Raw genomic sequence first — 24,262 nt, 5'->3', positions numbered from 1 at the left:
TGGAGTGCAGTGGCGTGATCTCGGCTCACTGTAGGCTCTGCCTCCCGGGTTCACGCCATTCTCCTGCCTCAGCCTCCCAAGTAGCTGGGACTACAGGCATCCGCCACCACGCCCGGCTAATTTTTTGTATTCTTAGGAGAGACAGGGTTTCACAGTGTTATCCAGGATGGTCTCGATCTCCTGACCTCGTGATCTGCCCGCCTCGGCCTCTCAAAGTGCTGGGATTACAGGCGGGAGCCACCGCGCCCAGCGTGTATTAGTTATTTTAAGAACAAATGCTGTCAGGCTGAAGACCAGGGTAAAACTGATGTTGCAGTTCCAGTCTGAAAGTCATCGGCTGGGGAATTCCCTCTTATGCAGGCGAGCTCAGTCTTCTCATCTATTCAGACCTTCAGCTGATGGGATGAAGCGTCATCCATGTTATGGGGAGCAATCTGCTTTACTCAAAGTCCACCCATGTAAATGTCAGTCTCATCCAAAAACACCTTCACAAAACCATCCAAAGTATGGTTTGACTACCAGTCTGTCAAACCGTGGTCCAGCCAAGTTGACACATAAAATTCCCCAACACAGGACCCATGCCTTCACCAGGGTTCAAGTCTGTTGCGAGGCTGGATGATATTGAAGTACACAAACAAAACAAGTGCAGATTGTGGAAATGGTACGAAGAAAAGCAAGTTGTTAAGAGAGGAAACAGAGGGGAACCTGTTTTGGATCAAGTGGACAGGGGAGGGAAAAAGCCTCTTGGAGGTGAAGAAAAGGAAGGAGCCAGTCCCAAGGAACGTAAAGAGTATTAAAGGCAGAAGGAATGACACAGAGTGGTGAGGGCTGCCAGGGACTGGGTAAGCTTGGGAAATGCCAGGAAGCTGAAGGAGCCGGACTGCAGTCACCAGTGGGAAGAGGAGTGGCAGGTGAAATTAGAGAGGCAGCCGGGGCCAGATCATTCAGTACCTTGAAGTTAAGATGAAGCCAATGCAGACGAGGAACAGGATCAGATTCACCTCTTAAGATGTTCTGTCTGGCTGCAGTGTGGACATGTGGAACAGGTGAAGTGTGGAGGGGGGTGGGCAGGGAGGAACTGAAATGCTCCAGGCATTTGTGGGGGGGTGCTCAGAACAGGATGTGGCAGCGGAGATGGTGCCATGCGGCCTGACCTGTGTCTATTTTGCCAAGAGAAATAATCAAACTTTCTGGCGGATTAGCTGTGTGGCTGCTGGGGGCAATGGATGACGCTCACATTTCTGGCTTGAACAATTTAGAGGAAACAAGAGCTTTTTTCCTTGTTACCAGTCTGGCTTGAGTTATACTCAATAGCGGCCTGCATTATGCAAATCATGTGTCCTAATTAACGTAGATCCCGTTTGAATTATGCAAATTCTTGCTGTGGGCTGTATTAGTCACAATCCAGCTGATTTCCTCCTGCGTACACTACCTCCTGCCCATCTGGACCACATCCCGTTCTCCACACTGCTCCTCTGTGGACCAGAGTCATGAGCCAGTCTGGGGTCAGTGAGCCCTGAGTGGTCAGTGCAGCAAAGCTGAAGGATGGGAGGAGGTATGCTCATCCACCCAGACAGAGCCAGGAACCTTCTCTGGGCTTTGGTCTTTAAGAGCTTCCTTGTGAGCCTATCCACCCAGCTGGTCCCTCTCTCCATCCATGTCTGTGTTGGCTTTCGTTCTGTTCAGAACTGTCTCAGAAGACGCTCCAGCCTCCTTGTAATGCATTCTGATGGCTGGTTGATTCCTGGGGCCCGTGCTTTTTGTTCAGATTGAATCCAACCATCTGTGTGCTGAAAAAATATTGACAAACCCTCCAACCTATTGTACCTTTTAAAGGCGCTCCCATACAGGAATGCTGCCTTGTTTTATTGAAGCGAAGTCTGTTTTATTTAACTCTGAACGCCAGGCACCTAGAATAGCTTGTAAGATAAATGCCAATCAACTCTAGCATAATCAAGACACCCATTCCTGCCTCATTAGGGTCTTCTCATTCCCTTTAAGCTTCTCAGATTTATACACTGTAATTAGAAACTTGGTGATTTTGACTGCTAAACAGAAAGGCTTACTGGGAGGCTTCGTATGTCTGAATTTTAAATATTTTCACACTTCGTTAACCCAGTTGCAAGTGTAACATCTTCTGGCCCAATTCCCTCACACTGTGTGATTTTTATTTTTGGACAAAGACGAGTACAATTAATTGAATTGAAACACATATTGATTACTGTTTTCCATGAACTCTGAACAGCTTGTCTCTGAATGATTTTATTGAAGGGTTTTCAGACAACTGTTTGGTTGGATTGCTTCCCTTGGTGACCTCATTCTGGCTATAAGTGCCTGTCTGCAATTGCGACGGTCTGTGTTCTTGGTGAGTTGTGGTTGTTCCCAAGAGCTGAGTCAGAATGAGAGAGGCCACAGCACCCTTCTGCACATCCACACCCTGATTAGGGAACCCTGATGCCTTAATCAACCCCAAAAGAGGGTTCTGGAAGAGTCTATGCAGATGTCATGATTTCCATATTCCTGATGTAAATACTCAGCTGTTTGGGCCTCTGGTGAGCAGGAATATTCCTTGGTGCATTAAATAATCACATTATTCATGCAATGACTACAATGCATTCACCAGGCAGAGCTTTCCAGACCAGTTGATATCCCCTTGCCACTTCTACCACCCTCTTGTACAGATCAAGATTGTGAGATTTGAGAATGATTCTTAAACCTGTACTTTTTATGTTTTAACGTACACACAGAATCTTCTTGTTAAGAAGATTCTGATTCAGTGGGTCCAGGCTGGGGCCTGAGATTCTGCACCTCTAACATGCCTGCAAGTGATGTGAATGCTGCTAGTTTCTGGACACAAGGCCATTGGTGCTGCCTCTGTCTGTGCATGATCTGTCGCTCTGTTGCGGGAATGATCGTAGAATTGCATTCTGCATCTCCCACTCAAGTGCAAATTCCCAAATATCTGAGGCCATGGTCTAATTCATCTTAATATTTCCTGCTGCAGCTCAGATGACACTGGAACCAGAGGGCTCTGACGAGGATTCTGAGCTCCCCTTTCAGTGGGCAGAGAGAGAGTTTGAGGCTGCAGAATGAGACTGTTTCACAGCCCTGGAGTAGTAATAGGGTCAGGGTGAGACACCCACCTTTCAGGAAAGGTGGGCCCAGGATCTAAGGGTCCATGGCTCCAGGGTGCTCATCAAGATAAGAACTCATTACTGAAAAGAGGGTGTCAAAGCTGGGTTAGCAACAGTAAAAAGGCAGCTGTAACAAAGATTTCACATCTTCTGCCCAGGTACAAGGTCTTCTAATAAATAGTTCATCTTAATATCATAGATGATGGAAATGTCCTTGCCTCCTGGTGCATTTTCCAGGTGTTTCCAAGATGCTTGTGTCCCCACCATCTCTTATCCACACAACAGCTGGATGATCTTTTAAGAATATAAATTGGATCCCTTCATTCCTCTGTGTAGAACTCTCCTAGGGCTTTCCATTCCTATCAGGATAAAATGCAAGTTCTAGGAGTCCTGGCATCCCTGGCCCTAACCACCCATTCCCCCATACGGTCTCATCACTGTCCTCTGTGCTCAGGAAGCCCCAGTCACTCTGGTCTCCTTTTTACTGTATTTTTAAGACACGCCTAAGTGATTTCCACCTCAGGGCCTTTGCACTTGCTGTTTTTAATTCATATGTCATCTCTACTTTACCTTCAGAGACTTTGGCTGGCTTATAGGCAAGAATTAAACAGCAAAGAAACTCCAAAACGATGTAGAATCTTTGATTTTGTGGGGTTGACACAGATTTATTTTCCCCTTCATTCTTACCCAGTTGAAGCCTAGAACAGTCTGACACCTTCATATTAGAAAGAGAGGACTGAAGACTGGAGACAGAATGGGACTTAAAGCCACTCACATTTTGGGGAGCGGAATTGTCCAAGGATGCACTCAGAGGTTGTGACTTGGACTTGTGCAGAAGGAAATTTAATCTTAACTACTTGGACCTGCTGTATTTAACAATAACATAGTTATAATAATGAAACTTCCCTCTTTCTCCTCCCTTTCTTTTTCTCTGCTTTTAACTTTGCTGAGTCTAAGGTTGTATATAAGAGGCCACAAACAATCCTGAATTTCTCTTCCATTTGCATTATCCTATTTTTCTTTGTAATAAAATACTCTTTTTTGAGGCCAGAAGAGGGTAATTTGTAATTTATGAATTTCTCTCTTGAAATTACAACTAGAACCTAATTTAAAAAATCAAATTGGTTTCATCTAATTAAATTTGTAAATTACCTCATAAACACATGCTTTGTTATAAATGTTTTTAAAAGCAAGGTCTCTTGCTTACTGTCTGGGACTGGATTGGGTTGAGCCCAGAGTAACAGGTACTTCTCATCTCTCTACTCAAGAGAACATACTTTTCTATCAATTGCCAAAAGTTTCTCAAGAGTAGTATTTTCCAGAACAGTGCTTCTGAAACCGTAATGCCCATAGGAATCACCCAAGGATCTTGATAAACTGGAGAGGACTGAGCTGCTACATTTCTAAATAGCTCCCAGGTAATGCTAATGCCACTGGTCTATGGACCACGCTAAGTTGCAGCAAGGGGCAAAACATCTGTACTTGCATTTAGGAGTCCTGGGTTTGGCATCTGGGTAATATGACCTTGGTCTTTTCATTTTAACCATCTGCACTCAATTTCCTCATTTTTATGTAATGATAACAGCTAACATTTATAATGTTATTTCTAAATGCCAAACACTGTGCAAAACCTATATTTAATTGGATCTTCAGAGTAATGCTATAAGGCCATTTTATTATTACCTTGATTTTTCTGATAAAAGACTTAAGGTTCTGAGAGGCCACTTGATGTACTCAAGGTCACAGAGCAAGTAAATGTCAGAGCAGGGATTCAGATCTAGGCTATATGGGCTCAAATGTCACCATCCTTTTCTTAGGCCTCACTAGCTTTTGATACACATGACCACACTCATGTTTATGCTCACAATACAAAGGCCTAAATCTATAACCTCCTTAGCTGTCCTTACAGCATCCCTCAATAATTTTGGCATATTCCCCAAAAGTAGCCTCAAATGCTTACCAACAAGTCAATCAGTTACAATACTCTGGTTGTGGTTCTCTGCAATTACAGCCCAAGTCACAGCCAAGAAGCTACTTGAAGATATCTTTCATCATAGTTGTCTCCCATGGAATCCATGGGAATGCCAACATCCCTGGCATCTGATCTCTGAAAATCCACAAGGCACCAGATTCACACGGAAGTGAGAAGGACATGCTGCTCTAATCTGTACCCACCTTTGTGTGCGGGGCTTCAGAGACTGCACTATATAATAATGCCGCAATTACAGGAGGTTCTACTCAAACACAGAGTCTAACTCACAGTTGTGTTTGAACCCTTGCTCTCCCTCTGTTTCTTTCTTCTTATCATGGAATTTTAATCATGATATTTCTAATCCAGTCTAATGCATCATCCTATTAGAGGAAAATGTATATTGCTCTCAAGGATCCAGTCTAATGCATCACCCTACTAGAGGAGAAAGTATATTACTCTCAAGGAATAATCTGTGTAGAGATATGACTCCACCTGCAGCATCACCCTACACTAGTGGTTTCCAAATGCAGGTATGTACAAGGACCAGGGCTTTTCCATGACAAAGTTGCCATCAATCCAATGCAAAATTAGAAAAATTAATGTGACTGTCATGAGTTGGTAAAACATCATAAATTTATTCAATTTGAAGGATGGACTTTTATTCTGAAATTATATCCTTTTTTTTTTTGGAATTATGTCTTTTATAAAACGATGTAAATAAGAGATGTTAAAGTACCCTAGGTTACCCCCCCAAACCTTTTTAAATGCTACTGGCCTGTGAATTCCAAAAGTCTTCAACATCTGGCACAGAGCATCTTTTACATAACAGTACCAAGTAACTTAACTTCCTAAATCAAGGGTCCTTTCCTTCTGCTTTACAAAGAAAAGTTTGCCAGGCACAACAGATCTTCATTTCATTTAAATATGTGTGTGTGGGTGTGTGTGTGTGTGTGTGTGTGTGTGTCTGTGTATGTGTGTGTGTGTGACTGTGGTCTCTGCTTTACAAAGAATAGCATGTAGATTTGAAGTGATTGGATTTTGTTTCAGTTAATTTTCCAGTCCCTGTCTTTCCCAAAGGGGTTTTGAAAACGTACTAGGTAAGGTGTATAGGTATGAGTACCTGCCCTCCTCTTAGGGTACTCCCCAGGAAGAAAGCTTCTCCCAAGTGTGTGGCCTGAGAAAGCTCATAAGTGGTGGGGATGGATGTTTGTTTCCGCCTTCCATGTGGTAATCCTGAGAGCTGCACCAAGCTCCCTGCAATTTCTAAGAGGAAGATGTTAGCTCTCCTGAGGAATGCTACTTTTAGTGAGATAAGGTGTTTTCTTAAGCACCTTGTACATGTTGGATAATCTCCCTCAGAGAGTTCTCAGGACCATCTACGACTCTCTAGAGAAGTTATGGGTCTGTTAGATTAATCTTGAGTACTTTTCCTTCATCAAATACTCCTTGACTTTTCTCCCCAGAGCTCACCTTTCCTTATGGCAGCAATATTCTTCCCCCAAGCCCACTCCCTATACATGCATGCTTCTGCATGAGCACTCACTGGCTTAAGTCTCTTCATTGTCCTGTGGTACATGTTTTGGTCTGGGATGCTTGTGTGTTTCCCCCTCGTCAGACTCCCTAGGGAAACCCTGAAGAAGTAATTACCACCTTTATTTTACAGATGAGAAAAATGAGGCTTAAAGAGAGGAGGACGCTACCAAAGGTAACTCAGGAGAAGGTGGAGCTACTAGGACACTAGGCTACATCATTCCAGCTTTGATATCCATGCCCTTCCCTCTGCATTGCTATGGGTTTCCATTTGATCTAGTATCGCAATCTTATGATGTGTAAGAACACAAGGGATGGAAGAAGACTCAATCTTACTCACATCCCAGTACTTGAATCTTAGCTATATCACCTTTGTTGGAGATTTTTTTTGTTTTGTTTTGCAATAAACATTCATACAGTTTGTCTTATTTATGCAACTTTTCTGGAAGGCACATTGTGTTGGCTTGATGGGTACATTCCTGCCTGAGTAGGTTCTGGTTCATCTCTGATACGGTAAGGCCCTGCTGATGCTTGGAAGGGGGGCTTTGGACGCCATCACCTGGATGACAAAATATGCCTTGGACACAGAGCATTTTAAATCTCAAGCATCCTGTGTTCCTGCTGCAGAGAATAACATTGGGATTCTTTTCAAAGCAAAGGGACCGATATTCGTAGAGTGAGCATCATGTGGGTATTGCAGTTTCCCAGATGAACTTTCACTACTGTTTGGCAGGCCTGGGCCTTCTCTTCTACATAAGAACAATCTGACTCCCTGGGTTTTGGCTCCTTTGTGGATGAGGTCAGTCATCACCACTGTCATTTCAATGCATGGTATGTACAAATTTCTTTGTCCTCGGGGCTACCAAGACAGTTCCACTGTGTGCCATTATGTTTGCACCCCATTGTACTGTCTTCTTTTATTTATTTATTTATTTATTTTTTTGGGATGGAGTTTCACTCTTTTTGCCCAGGCTGGAGTGCAATGGCACGATCTCAGCTCACCGCAACCTCCGCCTCCTGGGTTCAAGCGATTCTCCTGCCTCAGCCTCCCGAGTAGCTGGGATTACAGGCATGCACCACCATGCCTGGCTAATTTTGTATTTTTAGTAGAGACGGGGTTTCTCCATGTTGGTCAGGCTGGTCTTGAACTCCCAACCTCAGGTGATCCACCTGCCTCGGCTTCCCAAAGTGCTGGGATTACAGGAGTGAGCCACCGCGCCCAGCCCCCACTGTACTGTCAGAAACCTTTTTACAAGTCACATCTTACTCACCTTTATACCTTCAGTGGAATGGGTATTCACCAATGTCAGGCTGAAGTGACTTGAATAAAGCTAAGCCAATGGATGCAGCACAAGGGACCTCCTTACCTCATAGAGCGTGATGACCCCATTTGTCTCATTGGGAGGTTTCCACTGGATGTAGATCTTCTCCTCAAAGGGCCCCCCTTGGATGGATTCTAGAGGAACAGCTCCTGGAACTACAGAATGGAAAAGTTATGAACTTGACGTCACCTTCCACATCATTTCTCTAGCCCCACTAACCTAGAACAGGGGTTGACAAAGTTTCTATAAAGAACCAGACAGTAAATATTTTAGGTCTGATGGGCTGTACATTCTCTATTGTAACTACTCAACTCTGTCATTTTAGCACAAAAATGGCTATAGATAATCCATAAATGAATGGGTACAGTGGTGTTCCAATAAAACTTTATTTATGAAAACAGGCAATGGGCTGGATTTGACCCATAGGCCATAGTTTGCTGACCCATTTTCAGAAGGCTGATCAGGCTTTTCATCAGCAGACTGAGCAAGTCGGTCTATGAACTGAACCTGATAAGGGTAGAAAGGACATGAGCAGTTTCCAGTTCTGCCAGAGGTGGGAATCTGAAAGGAGGTCTTTGCTTCAGGGGTGTCTAATCTTTTGGCTTCCCTGGGCCACACTGGAAGAAGAAGAATTGTTGTGCGCCAAACATAAAATACACTAACACTAACAATAGCTCATGAGCTAAAAAAAAAAAAAAAAAAAAAAAAAAAAAAAGAAATTACAAAAAAAATCTCAGAACGTTGTAAGAAAGTTTATGGATTTGTATTGGGCCACATTCAAAGCCATTCTGGGCTGCACGCAGCCCAGGGGCCGCTGGTTGGACAAGCTTGCTTTAGGATTTGTATTTGAGAAATGCAAAGTGAGCTTCCCGTCATCTTACCAAGCATCATTTTCTTTACTCTGCCAAGTTTTCTCTAACTTTAGGAAGTGCTTCGTCAGTTTCCTGACTAATTCCTGAATCCAACATGAACTATGTGGCTTGAAACCCCAATCCAATTAGAAGAAGCACGCCTTGCTCCAAGAAGGCAGCTAGCTTGACTTGCTGTTGAGTCCCAATGCCTGGCATGAAGTAGATGCATAATAACTATTTGTTGGTTGAATGAATAGGTGAATGAATGACCTATGCCAGCATTTTGCCCTAATGAGTGCAACCGTTCCTGGGGCTCCTTCTGTAAGCCAGTCAGCCTTCCTGCCAGCATCCTCCTGCTGGATTTCACTATTCTTACAACAGTCTGGAAGATGGTGAGCCAGAAAACAAATTATTCCCCAAACTTTCTGCCATAACCCCTTAGAAATAATGAATTTCAGTAAATTGTTACCAGATCTATTTATATTTTGGCATTATAAAAGCAGGTACTTTCACTAAGCACTTACACTTGGACTAGAATTTTACCTACATTATTTCACTTAAGCGACAGAACAGCTCTGCCCAGTAAGTATTATCTCCTTTGCGTCAATAAGAGAACTGAGGCAGAGAAAATGGAATAACTTGCTGAAGGTCATATGGCTCTTAAGTTGTAAAGAGGGAGCTAAACACCTGTCTGTGAGTTTTAAAGCATATACTCTTAATCATCATGCTACGCCTCTCTACATATAGCCTTGGCCATATGTTGCAATCAGTTCTCCTTTGTTAAATTAAAATATGTTCAGTTTTGCTCATTATGGACATGATACACAGAATTTGTTGAATATTAAGAATATATAAAAAGTTTAGAAAAAGAAAAAAACAAAATTACTCATAATTCAAATGTTCAAAGATATTTTCCAATCTTTTTACGCATATAAAATTTTATTTAAAAAAAGATATGCCTATTCATATATATATATATTATTTTTTAAAAACGTTAACTCCTACTGTGCATATTGCATTGTGACCTTATTTTATCACTAAAGAAATTGCAGACTTAAAAAAAAAGGGTGTTCTCTAGGGTCATACATTTTAATGGCTGCTTAGAGAGGGCGTTGCCCCTTTATAGTCACTGATCCTTTATTATTGGGCATTAAAGTTGGTTTGAATTTTTCATGACTTTGAGCAATGCTGGAATGAGCATGCTTATAGGTAAGTCTGTATGCAACTCTGCAGATAGCCGTTAAGATTAACGCTTCGGAAATCAACTTACTGGGCCAAAGTAAATGAACTATTTTATTTTTAAGGCTTTTGACATATATTACCAGATGCCTTTCAGAAAGTTTGTGTCATTCTGGACTCCCCAGCAGAAGACTATGTCTGTTCTTGCCAACACTGACTATTTAAAAAATTAAGTGCATGTGCATGTGTATCTTTTTTAGAATACTGGAGAGTACAGATTTTGTTTTTAGTTTAATGAGCCATTTACATTGCTTCTTTTATGAACAAATTATCTATACCTTGTGCTCATTTTCCTGTATGGCTCTTCATTTCTGCTCATCTTTGTCTTACGGGCTTGTGATTGTAATTTCATTTTAAGGACATAAGCTTTCTTGCATAGGTTGCAAATATATTTTTGCCAGTTTTTTGTTGGCTTTTAAAATCGTTTATGTATGCAGAAGCTTTTAATTAGTCAGGTATCCTATTATTTTCCCTTATCCACCCTTCCTTTCCAGAAATATTTATTTTGTATTTAATATGATCAAGGTACAGTGATGGACAGTAGAGATGCACCAATAACAACAAAATAGAGGTGAGCTCTATCCACGATAAAGCTCGTATTCTGGAAAGAGAGACAGACATTAAATGATTATACTCAAAATTAATTCATTACATTTTTTTTTAATCAGGACTCTGACATAAAGGGATATGGTACTAGGAGAATTATTAAAAGCAGGGAAAAACCTAGAATGGCAAGTTAGGATATTAAATGGCACACAGATTAGAGTTGCTGGATAAACAGAGTCACCAGGGCAAAATGGGGAGGAGGTGTTGTAGTGTGGTGGATAGCTTTGTGAGGTTAAGGGTGGAAGGAGAAAAATCAGTTAGGAGGCTGTCTTTGTCATCCCGGGGAGAAAGAATTGTAACTCGGACTGGAATGACAGTAGTGTAGAAGAGAAATAGATTGTATAGGAGATTTGGACTCAGAGGATGGCAATGTGGAAGATCAATGGACTGTGCAGAAGATTTGGGGATGCTAAACTAACATGACTTGATGGTGATAGATAAGAGTGAAGGATGGAAGGGATGTGTCATGGAGAACTGTAACCCTTTTGTTTTATACAACTGGGGGATCAGAATGCTGTTTATAGAGAGGGAGCCTTAAAGGATGACCAATTTTGGAGAGGAAGCTGGTGAGCTCAGTTTTTGTCATACTTTATTTCAGGTATACATAGAACATCCAAGTGGCAATGTTGAGTAGCAGTTGGATATGGGAAGACTGGGGCCAATGTTTGGAAATGGAAACCGTGGGCAGGGAATAGATGGCAAGAGTATAGAGCAGAGAGAAAAAAAAATAGGTCTAAGACTAAGTGAAAAAGAACTCCAGGATTAAAAATTAGGAGGAAAACGAATGGAGAAACTGGGAGTCAGTGTTCAGAGAGGCAACCAGAAAACCAGGAAGGTGAGCTGTCATTGTAGCATCCCAGGAAGGAAAGAGGCTCAAGAAGGTATCAGTCAGCAGTCACAAATATGGCTGAGTAGTCAAGTAAGATGTGGTTTTAAACTTGCCCATTGAACCTACTGTCCTCAAGGTGACTCATGAGCCAAGCAAGAGTAATTTAAGGGAGAATGTTGGCATCACAGGTCATCCTGAAGAGGGTTGAGAGGAGAGGGGAAGGTGAGGTGAGGCAAGTAAACAATACTGGCTGTGAAAAGGAGGGGAATTCAAAACATAACAGGAATGACATATGGAGCGAAAATCATGACTCTCTTAAAGATAAGAGAGGTTATGATTAAAGCAACCAAGAGAAAAAATTCAAAATAGAGGCCAGCCACGGTGGCTCATGCCTGTCATCCCATAACTTTGAGAGGCCAGTGTGGGCAGATCACGAGGTCAAGAGATTGAGACCATCCTGGCCAACATGGTGAAACCCCGTCTCTACTAAAAATACAAAAATTAGCTGGGTATGGTGGCACGTGCCTATAGTCCCAGCTACTCTGGAGGCTGAGGCAGGAGAATTCCTTGAACCCGGGAGGCAGAGGTTGCACTAAGCTAAGATCATGCCACTGCACTCCAGCCTGGTGACAGAATGAGAGTCCATCTCAAAAAAAGAAAAAAAAAAAATTCAAAATAGAAGAAAGAAGGAGAAGAGTGAGAAAGAGAGAGGAGATAACTGACAGTGGTAGGGTCCTGAAAGCAAGAGCAGGGGTGGGTTGAAAGGAGGGTTCTCTCGTTTTGTGAGAGAAGAGGAGAGGACGGAAATGTGCTAATGCTTTGTAGGGAGGAACTGAAGTGTCCGAATGGCTCTGTTTTCTTGAGAAGTGGGGTGAAGCCATCTACCAAAAGTGTAGTGGGGGACAAATTGCATCAAGAATTTGGAAAGAGAGGAGAAGCTTTAATCATGGAGAGTGGAAAGTAAGCAGAATAGAGAGATGAAAATTCTATTCATTTACCCGAGGGTCTATCTGGTGGAAACTGAGGAGGGTCTGTTTGATGGACGATAAGAAGGGTCTATCTGATGAAGACTGTGAGCATAAAACTCAAGCTAATAGATCTTGGTCTTTCCAAATTGGAGAAAATTCTCTTTTTCACACCAGATCAGATGAATGGAAAGGACAGATGAATAGTTGTTTTATAATTTATTTATTTTCTGGCTTATTCCCATCTTTTTCTTTTTATACCTGACACTTTAATATTTCTGAAATTACTGTGTATATTATACATGGTAGAAATCTAACTAGAATTCCTTACAATTTTATCAATTGCAAAGGACAATTAATTGACCAGTCAAAACTTTCCCCAGTGATTTAAAATGCCATCTTACCACCATATTAAATTACTTTATATTCTAGCATATGTTGTTTGGTTTTCTGTTCTATTTCACTGAGTTGCAGCTTTTACTGTGACAGTATTTCTCTGTTGCATTAAGGTGACATGTTTTGATACTTGGTAGAACAAGTCTTTTCATTATTCTTCTTTTGCAAAGTTTTCTGAGGTATCCCTACCCGTGTATTCTTCCAGAAGAATTGAGGAATAATTTTATAAAATTTTAATTATATTTCATCAAAAATTTTACTGCAGTTGCACTTTTTTTCTCTTTTTTGGGAAGCAGAGAGTATCACTTTGTAACATGAGTCCTTCTATCCAGTAAACCATATAAATCTTCATGTATTAATGCTTCTTTTTATGCCCCTCAGTTAAAAATGTTTTTCTTTTATTTCTTACAAATTGTATTTCTAGGACTTTATTATTGTTCACATTGTTTTTGTATTATATTAAAAAGTTTCTTTTATAGTGTTTTGCATTACATTAAAAAGTATACATAATAATGTATGAATAGTTTAAGAATAATTATTAAATACACATGTGCCCACTATCTGTTCTAAGAAATAAAACACTACTGTACTATCGAAGCACTTTTTATGGCCATCACTATTGTCTCCTTTTTCCTTCCCCATCAGTAAATATATAAATAAATAAAAACAGGTACTACAGATACTATCCTGATTTTTCTTTTCTTTTTTTTCAGACAGAGTTTCACTCTTGTTGGCCAGACTGGAGTGCAATGGCGCGATCTTGGCTCAATGCAACCTCCGCCTCCTGGGTTCAGGTGATTCTCCTGTCTCAGCCTCCCAAGTAGCTGGGACTACAGGCACCTGCTACCACACCTGGCTAATTTTTGTATTTTTAGAACAGATGGGGTTTCACCATGTTAACTAGGATGGTCTTGAACTCTTGACCTCAGGTAACCTGCCTGTGTTGGCCTCCCAAAATGCTGAGATTACAGGTGTGAGCCACTGAACTCGGCCTGAATTTTCTCTTAATCATTCTCTTTATTTTTATTTGGAGTTCTAAATATATACATATATCCCAAGACAATATATCATTTAGTTTTTCTTGGTTTCTTTTAAATCTATGTGGATTGAGTGTTTTCTATTACATGATTTGCATTTGTCACTCATCATCATTTTGAGACTCATCTATTTTGATGCACATAGTTGTATTTAATTCATCTCCATTTTATGAATATATTCTTATTTATTCCACCATTCTATAGCATATGAACTTTAGAGTTGTATCTAGGTGGGGCTTTCTTAGAATATAATTTGTTAGAATATTTTTGTATATTTGGTTGAACATATGTCAAGATTTTACTAAGGTACACTTAGGAATAGGGGGTCTATTCCTATGACCCAAGGGCATATCTGTCTTTGTTTTTACAGGGTAATGCCAAACTGTTTTCCAAAGTGGTGGTAGCACTGCCCCAAGCAATGTTCTGAGAGTTACTACTTCTCCACATCTTTATTAACATTTGGTATTATCAGTTTTTAAAATTCTAGACCATCTGGTAAGTATAAAACGATACTTCACTAAGGTTTTATATGCTTTTACCTATTTACTAGCATCTTTTAATGTTTGTTGGACATTACTGTCCTTTTCCTGTTGATCTGTAAAGATTCATTGTATATGTTTGATACTGATCATTTTATTGGCTATATGTGTTACTGAAAAACTTCTTTTGTGTCTTGTGTTTCTCTTTATGTTACCTTTGAATATGGATCAGTTCTTAATTTTAATGTACTCAAATTGATCAGATTTTAGTTTTTGTATGGGAGAAAGATAGAGAAAGACAAATTTAGTAACAGACACTGTTGATGGCCTGCCTATATCCCACTGAATAATGCTTACTGCAAAATACTAATTTACCTAAATGCTGTGGGAGCCAACTTGTTCTCCACATAGAGAAAGCAAGAAGTGCCAGAGAGTTAATGCCCTGAAAACATCCTTAAAGCAATGAAAGACAGGAAAGTGATGGATGAACATCCCAGTTTCCTTACTACTTGGTTGGGTAACTCTGAGACATGTTTTACTAGCACTTCTTAAACTATTTCAAACACTGAAACCATTGTGATGATGACAATGATAATTCCAAATCTACCATGGACTTATGCTATCATAAAATACAATGAAAATAAATTACTAGGGAAGTAAAATTTTAAAGTAAAAGTGAAACTGAAAAAGCAAAAAAGCCTGTAATCCCAGCACTTTGGGAGGCCCAGGTGGGCGGATCACGAGGTCAGGAGATTGAGACCATCCTGGCTAACAAACCCTGTCTCTACTAAAACTACAAAAAAATTAGCCGGGCGTGGTGGCAGGCGCCTGTGGTCCCAACTACTCGGGGAGGCCCAGGCAGGCAAATGGCGTGAATCTGGGAGGCGGAGCTTGCAGTGAATTGCAGTGAGCCAAGATAAAACCACTGCACTCCAGTTGGGGTGACAGAGTGACTCTGTCCCAAAAAAAAAAAAAAAAAAAAAAAAAAAAAAGAAAGAAGAGAAAAGAAAAAGCAAAAAAGAAAAATAGTAAGCTTCTTTTTAAATACTTTCCCTTTCTGTGCTTGTCTTGTTATGGATTAGAAAGGGTCAATGAGTCAGTGCTGGTCCTTGGACCACACGTGGAATAGCACTGTTCTAGAACTCAGTCATTCACATGGTAATTTTTTTGTTAACATATTTTGTATGAACTTTCTTCCCTTTCCTGTCTCACTTTCCCGTCTCACTTTCCCTCTTTCTTATGAGTGTGTCCTGAGACCATCTCCTAAATAAACTACTTCCATTTGTCTCAGGGTCTGCTTCTGAATAAACCCATACAAGAGTTTTAGTCAAGAAACACTTTCTCTATCCTGAAGTCATAAGAATATTTTTCTAAATTTTCATTGACATTTAAGAGTTATTCCTTTAATAAAATGTCCTCAACTCATTTACAATTCTGTTACTATGTATAACATGAGGTAAGAATCCAATTTTAATTCTTTCTCCTTATCCTAGGGAGATTCAAAAAATATTTTTAATTCCTCAATTGATCTGCCTGATAACTTTAACTTCAGTCACATTTCCACATATGCATGGGTCTACTTCTATGTTCTCTCTATTATATTCAAGTGTTTCTATTAGACTTTCCCTGTATCAATATCACATCTTAATTAACAATAAAGTGTAAGTCTTGTTATCTGGTAAAGTCTACTACTTCGTACTTCATGTTCAAGACTGTCTTGGGTACTCTTACCTTTTCTCCTTACATAAACATTTTAGGACTAGCTTGTACCTTTTCAAAAAATGTTTGATTTGGCTGGGCGCAGTGGCTCACGCCTGTAATCCCAGCACTTTGGGAGGCGAAGGTGGGTGGATCACGAGGTTAGGAGATCAAGACCATCCTGGCTAACACGGTGAAACCCCGTCTCTACTAAAAATACAAAAAATTAGCCGGGCGTGGTGGCAGGCGCCTGTAGTCCCAGCTACTCGGGAGGCTGAGGCAGGAGAATGGCGTGAACCCGGGAGGCGGAGCTTGCAGTGAGCGGAGATCTGGCCAGTGCACTCCAGCCTGGGTGACAGAGCGAGACTCTGTCTCAAAAAAAAAAAACAAAGAAGTTTGATTTTTGAATTTTAGTTGTATGTATTATAGATCAATTGGGAGATAATGTCATGTCTTTATAATAATAAGTTTTCTGATCCATGAACATGGCATATCTTTTATTTAGGCCTTCCTTAATCAGTGCTTTATACATTTATATGTGCATCTTGAAAACTTATGTTAAATGTATTACTAAATATCTTACATTTTTATTGCAATTGTAAATAATGTCTTTAAGAAAATACCACACACTTGTTAGGTTAATAGAAATGGAATTGACTTTTTAACGTTAATGTCATGGCAAACATGCTATATTCTTATATTAATTCTAATAATTTGTTTGCAGATTTCTTTGGGTTATCTATGTAGAGATAATTCTAGCATCTGTAGTTAATAATAGTTTTGCTCTTTTCCAATCTTTTATTTTATTATCTTCAACGATAGCCACCAATACAGTCTTTAATAGAAATGATGATATGTCTATCTCCAATTTCTAAGATAATGATGATATTGTTTCATCTTTGAGTATGGTGTTTATAGGTTTTTTTGTTATCTTTATCAGGTTGAGGGGGTCATTTTTATTCCAGGCATACAAGAATATTTTACTTTTTAAATCACGCTGAGAATTAACTGATGCTTTTTCTGTATCTACTACAATGATAATATGTGTTTCTCATCTCTTAGTATGTTACTGTAGTAAATTACACAAACAGATTTACTAAAGTTAGACTAACACTAATTTCTTAAACTATTCTTTGCGTATTTACACAGTTTTGGATTGTTTGCTAATATTTTGTTTAGGTATTTGCATATATTTTTTCTCATAAGCTTTTCTGCTTTTAATATCAAGGTTACAGTCTTGTCATAAATTGAAGGGGGAAGTGCTTCTTCTTTTCCCTCTCTCATGAAGTGTGTAAGATTGGGATTACAAACTCCTTGAATGTTTGACTGATTGCACTTGTAAAGTCACCCGGGACTGATGTGTACTTTGTTGCAAAAGTTTAAATTACTGATTCTATTTCTTTATTTGTTGTAAAACTATACAGAATTGTTTTTCCTTGACTCAAGTTTTTTCATTAATATTTTGCCATATCACCTAAATTTTACATTTATTGGTATAAGATTATATACACTATCATCGTTTATCTTGGTTACTGTGAAATAAAAACAAATGCATAAAACAAACATCTCATTAATTTTTCAGTACTGAACTTCATTTCCTGACCTTGCTTTTCTTTACCGTTTTCACTCCTTAAGCACACGTCCCTAAACACAATAGAGTTTATCATCAAATAAATAAGAACAGTAAATAGTGCTAAACTCTTTTATGAAGGCCAGTCTGGGAGAACTACTACCTTCACAATGTTAACTTCCATTCCATGAACATGTTCTATCCCAGGATTTATTCAGATATTCTTACTAAGCATGTGTAGTAGTCTTTTTGTTTTGTTTTTAAAAATATTGTTCCTTGCTTCAATTGTTAGGGGGTATTTGCTTTGCACTATAAGATTTGTTATTTTTAATAAGAAGGAAAGCATTTTTAGAAATCTGTCCAGTAACCTTTCCGCATGCAACCTTCTAAGAAGCGGTGTATGACGGTCTGGTTTAATGGGTCATTCTGCTGCTTACCATGTAAGTCCTTATTTTAAATATTTCCAACTCACAGGGAAAGGAAAGAATTTAGATATATTCATGCATTACTTGGCTGGATAAGGGGTCTGTCTGACCTGTGGGGCAGTGGTATGAGGGGCAGGTAAGGAAGGGAAATATTAGGCAGCAGGAAGATTCTCCATGGCAAGATGACATTTTAGGTGTTTTGAGGGGGCAGCCTGAAGTTGGTTACCACAGACACTGCTCCTTCCTGTAATTGTTTCTCTACAATGAGATCCTTCCATTGAAGCCCTCTTTTCTTATTTGCCATATGCCCTGAATGTAGGCTTAGAGGGGGAGCTCTTGTTCTCTGCATAATGGACTAGCAAATAAATAAAGATGACCAGGGCACTGACCTCTCTCCATTCCCCACTCCCATCCACCAGCTCCAAGGCCCACTCCTGTTTTTAGCATTGGTTGGTCAAAGTTGGAGGTACTTATGCCGATAGACTTGGAAGTCCTTTCCTCCAATTCCCTAAGGGGTTTTCTGTCTAGGCAGTCTCTGCAAAGTCATCTCTTTCCCATTTAGGACTCCCTCCCCCACGATGTCTTGCATTAATTCTTTCAGGAGCAGTCAGGGCATCCTCTTAGAGTTCTCAGGGCAGGTACAAAGGTGTTTTTCTCTGTATTTCTTTAGGACAGTAGTTTAAGAACGGTGATCAGATTGGCATTTCTAATCAAAACTCTTATTTTCATCACTGAGACCTAAAAGGCAGTATTGTGGAATTAAACAATGATCACAGGTTGGAGCCACACTGCCTGGGTTTTTGTCCTGTTCCCACTACTGTATTACCTTGGCCAAGCTGCTTAACATCTCTGTGTCTCACTTTCCTTACTTTAAAATGAGGATAAAAATACTACCTACTATATAGGTTGTCCTGGGGATTCAATATGTTAATATACACAAAGTGCTTAGCTAGGTGTCTGGCACAAAGAATACTATATATGTCTGATCCTCCCCCTGGCCCCATTGCATTCTCTGAGAACAGCTCTAGGGTAGCCTGGAGATCACTAATTTGATTTTTCGTAGAGACAATTAAGATTATTGCTATTTCCTGTAATTTCCGTACCCCAATCTGTTCTATCCGAATGATGTTATATTGCTAATCATAGAAGCTATATCTTCTCATAGCTTACTGAACTTTCTAAGATGTTCTTCTGATTTCTATGGTAAATAATCTTAAAATCTATTTTTTCTCTGAGGACTCAGAATTAATTCATTCAATAATGTATTTATTGTGTCCTTATTTGTCTACCTGGCACTGTTTTTCTAAGTGCTTGGGAAGCAGCAGTAAGCAAAACATAAGGAAAAATTCTTGTCTCTGTGGAATGCATTCTAGAAGACAGATAAAACAAATAGTGAAATATACAGTACATCAGATGATAATTGCTAAGGAGACACCCGAAGCTGGAAAGAGGGACAAAGAGTGTGCTGTAGGAGGCTTCTAGTTTTTAATAGAATAGTCTGAGAAGAGCTTGCTGAGAGGTGACACTGGAATAAAGACTCGAAGAAGCTTGAACCGTCCTGGTTATTTGGCAAAACACTACTGTAGCCAAAAAGAATGGCAAGTGCAGAGGCCCTGAGGAAGGGATTTCCCTGATATATTTGAAGAGAACGATGACTGAATTTGCATAGTGAGGCACAAGTATCAAGAGATGACAGAGAGGCAAACCAAAGTGGGAATTCTGGTCACCTGGAGCATGTGAGCCACTGTAAGGCTTTGGGTTTTTAATCTCAGTGACACGAGAAACCATCAGAGGGTTGCGAGCAGAGGGAGTGATATGATTTGCTTTGTGATTTAACAAGATCATTTTGGTGCTGTGTTGAGAAAAGAATGCAGGGGCCAGAGCTGAAGCTGCAAAGATGATTTAGAGGCTGCTGCAATAATCTGGGTTGGAGAGCATAGTGGTTTGGACCTGAGGGGTAGCAGTAGAGGCTGTGAGAAATGGTCAAGGTATTGACATATATTGCAGGATGAACCAAGAGAATATGTTAGATGTGGGGAACAGCAGGGCTGCTGCTTTGTACAAAGCCAGGGGATCTCAATCAAAAGCAATAAAAGGTGAAGAGGTTCTCTTTTTCCTTTTTTGAGACAGGGCCTTGCTCTGTCACCCAGCCTGGAGAGCAGTGGTACAATCATGGCTCACTATAGCCTCAACCTCCCGGTCTCAAGCAATCCTCCCACTTCAGCCTCCTGAGCAGCTGAGATCATAGGTACATACCACCACGCCCAGCTAGTGTGTTTGTGTGTGTGTGTGTGTGTGTGTGTATGTAAAGATGGGAGTCCACCATGTTGCCCACATTGGTCTCAAACTCCCGGGCTCAGGCAATCCACCTGCCTTGGCCTCCCAAAGTGCTGGGATTACAGGGGTGAGCCACCATGCCCAGCCAAAAAGGGTTTTCTTTGGAGATGTAAAAGCCAGGGCCTCAGTTCTGACACAAGTGAGAAGTTAAAGTTTTTGGCTCAAGCCACTAATAAAACAGAGTTGCCATTTACTGAGATGGGGAAGACAGTGGGAAGAACAGGTTGAGGGATGATCAGAGGCCCAGTTTTGAATGTGTTTAATTCCACGGGCTGATTAGCAATCTAGGTGGAGAGGTTGAGAAGACAGCTGGATATATGACTCTGGAGGGCTGAGAGAGGGCTGGTCTGGAGGTATCAATTGGGAAAACTATTAACATATGGATGGATTTTAAAGCCAGGAGACTGGAAGAAGAAATTAGGGAAATGAATGTGGATCCAGGGTCAGCAAACTATGGCTCTTGGGTTGAATCCAACCAGCTGCCTGTTTTTGTAAATAAAATTGTATTGGAACACTGTGGCAACCATTTGTTTATCCATTGTCTCTGGCTGTTTTCCTACTACAATGGCAGCATGGAGTAGCTGCTGCAGACCCTCTTGTGGATAAAGCCTATACTTTAAGACCTGGCCAACCTCTGATATGGATACGAACAGGAAAGAGTCCCAAGAATTGGGCCAATAAGGTTGGGATGTGATATGGTTTGGCTGTGTCCCCACCCTAAATCTCATCTTGAATTGTAATGCCCATAATCCCTACATGTCAAGGGACAGAGCAGGTGGAGCTAATTAAATCATGGGGGTGGTTTCTCCCATGCTGTTTTCATGATAGTGAGTGAGTTCTCAGGAGATCTGATGTTATTATAAGTGTTTGGTCATTTCTCCTGCATTCATTCTCCTTTCTGCCGCCTTGTGAAGAAAGTGCCCTGCTTCCCCTTCACCTTCTGCCATGATTGTAAGTTTCCTGACGCCTCCCAGCCATGCTGAACTGTGAGTCAATTAAACCTCTTTCCTTTATAAATTACCCAGTTTTAACCAGTTCTTTACAGCAGTATGAAAACAGACTAATACACGCTGCTTAAAAGGAACCAGCAAACTGTAATCCCAACATTTTGAGAGGCTGAGGTGGGAGGACAACTTGAGGCCGGGAGTTTGAGATCACCTCGGGCAATACAATGAGACCCTGTCTCTACAAAAAAAGTAAAAATAAAAATGAATAGGCCATGCACAGTGGCTCACGCCTGTAATCCCAGCACTTCGGGAGGCCGAGTCTGGTGGATCACCTGAGGTCGGGAGTTCAAGACCAGCCTGACCAACACGGAGAAAACCCCGTCTCTACTAAAAATACAAAATTAGTCAGGCGTGGTGGCGCATGCCTGCAATCCCAGCTACTCGGGAGGCTGAGGCAGGAGAATCGCTTGAACCCGGGAGGCAGAGGTTGTGGTGAGCCAAGATCGTGCCATTGCACTCCAGCCTGGGCAACAAGAGTGAAACTCCGTCTCAAAAATAAATAAATAAAAATAATAAAATAAATAAATTAGCTAAGCATGCTTGCACATGCCTATATGTGATGATACATGCCTATATGTAGCTATCCCACGTGTCCTAGCTACTGGAGAGGGTGAGGTGCGAGGGCCATTTGAGCCCAGGAGTCAGAGGATACAGTGAACTGATCACACTACCGCCCTCTAGCCTGGGAGACACAGTGAAACCCCATCTTTAAAATAAAAACAAAGAGGAGAAGCCACTGCCGAAGGAGGAAATCTAGAAGTGTGTGATGAATTGGAAGCAAAGTACAAAAAGTGTTTTAGGGAGGATTTAACAACCAGCTGTGTCAAATATTGCCAACTGGTTAAGCAAGAGGATCTGTCTCTCTGAGTAATGACTATCGGATGTGGTGACTTGAAGGTCACAGGTGATCTTGAAATAATTGTCTTGGTGGAATGGCAGGGATCTGAGCTACGTTGGTTGAATGGATTCAAGAACAAATAGAAAGAATGGATGCATAAAGAGGCGATGGAACAGTAGCTTGAGGAGAAGATAGAGCTGGGTGTTTCTGTTTTTTGTCTTTTTAAACATGGGAGAAATACAGCTTGTGTGGAAGGTGAGAAATATATCCAGTTACAAAGGGAAATTTTGATGTAGGGTGGAAAGGGGACATTGCTGGAGCAATGACATTGAGTTAAAAAAGTAAGTGGGTTTTACTGCATTAAGCAGAGAAACTTGCCTTTATTTAGAAAACAAATGGTTCATCCATAGAAACAGGGAGGTGAGGGGGAGGTCGAATAGGGCAACATTTGGACAATGAGAGCTGGAGGGAATTTCTTTGAATGGTTTCAGTTCCTCAGTCTATTAGGTAAAAAGGTCATCTGTGGAAGTGAGAACAGGTGGATGTGCTAGAAGTCTGAAGATAGAAATATTCTCTGGGAGACCGGAAGGACAAATGGGCCAGGGAAAGACAGTATTACCAGGCAGCTTTAAAAGCCAGTTCCAGTGGTGCTTCTGGCTTCCAAATGAGAGTGGTTAGCACAGTGGTGTGCAGCAGCTATGGAAGGCAAGACCTAGCACAGACAGGGAATCAGATGGAGCTAGGGTTGTGAATAGCTGGAAATAAGAATGAGGCTGAGGTGTTGCGGGAGTATGCAAGGATGTAACTGGAATGATTAGCCAAGGAATTTAAGCTGGGTAGAGCAAGGAATGAGGGCAATGAACAAGGTAGCAAGTCCTAGTGGGGCGGAATTTTTGGAGCCACAATACTAGAGGGAATAAACTGAAAAGAGAAGAGATGTGGTCAGAGTGAAATGTTTGAAAATGAGATTACAGAGGGGTTAGAGGTTACTTAAAAGTGGCCTTTTGTTCAGGGCAAACGGAAATTTTGCATAGATCTCTTGTTTTATTTTTCCCGAACACCCTGAAATAAAAAGCTATCTATGATGTCTGATGTTGGCCACACACCACTTAGCAAAGATCTTGGCAGAGAGTAGGTTAAGGGCTTTACACATAGACTTTCATGTCCTACAGCCTCTGTAGAGAGGCATTTTACAGATGGGGCACTAAAGTGTACAGAATGTGAATCCTTTAATCAAGGTTGCATAGTGAAGTAGTGGATGAAGCCTGGATATAGCTCAAACTCTTCTATTTCCAAAGCAATTCCCAAATCACCCCTTTCTTCTATCACCTGGTAGATCTGTGGGTCCAGAACGCTGAAAGGCTGTCATAGCATCTTAAAGCAGCAAAATCAGGATGTCTCACCCCAAGTAAGAGGCTCCTTACACCCACCACATTGCCATTCCATAGTCAAGATGTCCTTTACAACGAGATAGACTTACTTTCCTTTGATTAAACTAGGTCTCTCTCTCTCTCTCTCTCACTGTAAAAAGACTTCTTGGCAAAAAATTCCTTTTTTGTCTTATCTTCTAATTCGATGTCCCTTTTCCATTCTTTTTTCTTTGTAATTCTTTAATGAATCCACATTTTCCCTTTCCACAATTTCATTTCTTCTTCTACCTAACAGCATGGAACTTTCCATCCTTTTGACAGAGTTCTACAACAAAGGTTAATTACTTTATAATTTCATTCTCTTAAAAAAAAAGCATACTAAAATTGCTAATTTTAACTATGCTTCTTGTCAGTGGGTTCATGTAAATTCACTGTAATTAAACCAGATGTTTTCTTGTGCCTTAAAGTCAGGTGGTAATTTAAGGAAAATTTTCATTTCAACATAAAGGAGGACAGAGTGTTATCAAGGGAAGTTTTCTCCTCTCCTCTCCCCTCCCCTCCCCTCCCCACCTCTCTCCTCCTCTCCCCTCCTCTCCCCTTCCCTCCTCTCCTCTCTGTATCTCCATTTCCACAACTGAAAAGGGGTTAAGAACGGTG

The 24,262-nt window shown here is 40.7% G+C and overlaps 1 protein-coding gene across 5 annotated transcripts in view; it reads right to left on the bottom strand.

Annotated features, from left to right (window-relative positions):
• The window catches only part of PTPRT (protein tyrosine phosphatase receptor type T), an 820,910-nt gene that overhangs the window by 368,178 nt on the left and 428,470 nt on the right, over positions 1–24,262 (bottom strand). For all 5 annotated transcript variants that reach the window (XM_050806436.1, XM_050806437.1, XM_050806434.1 and 2 more), the window contains exon 8: positions 8,004–8,113. In XM_050806436.1, coding sequence (XP_050662393.1) covers positions 8,004–8,113 — 110 coding nt within the window. The remainder of the gene's footprint in view (positions 1–8,003; positions 8,114–24,262) is intronic.

This window comes from Macaca thibetana, chromosome 10, assembly GCF_024542745.1.
Source record: "Macaca thibetana thibetana isolate TM-01 chromosome 10, ASM2454274v1, whole genome shotgun sequence".
NCBI classification, from domain to species: Eukaryota; Metazoa; Chordata; class Mammalia; order Primates; family Cercopithecidae; genus Macaca; species Macaca thibetana.
The sequence above is the reverse complement of the archived record's forward strand: the minus strand, read 5'-3'. Positions and strand labels throughout refer to the sequence as shown.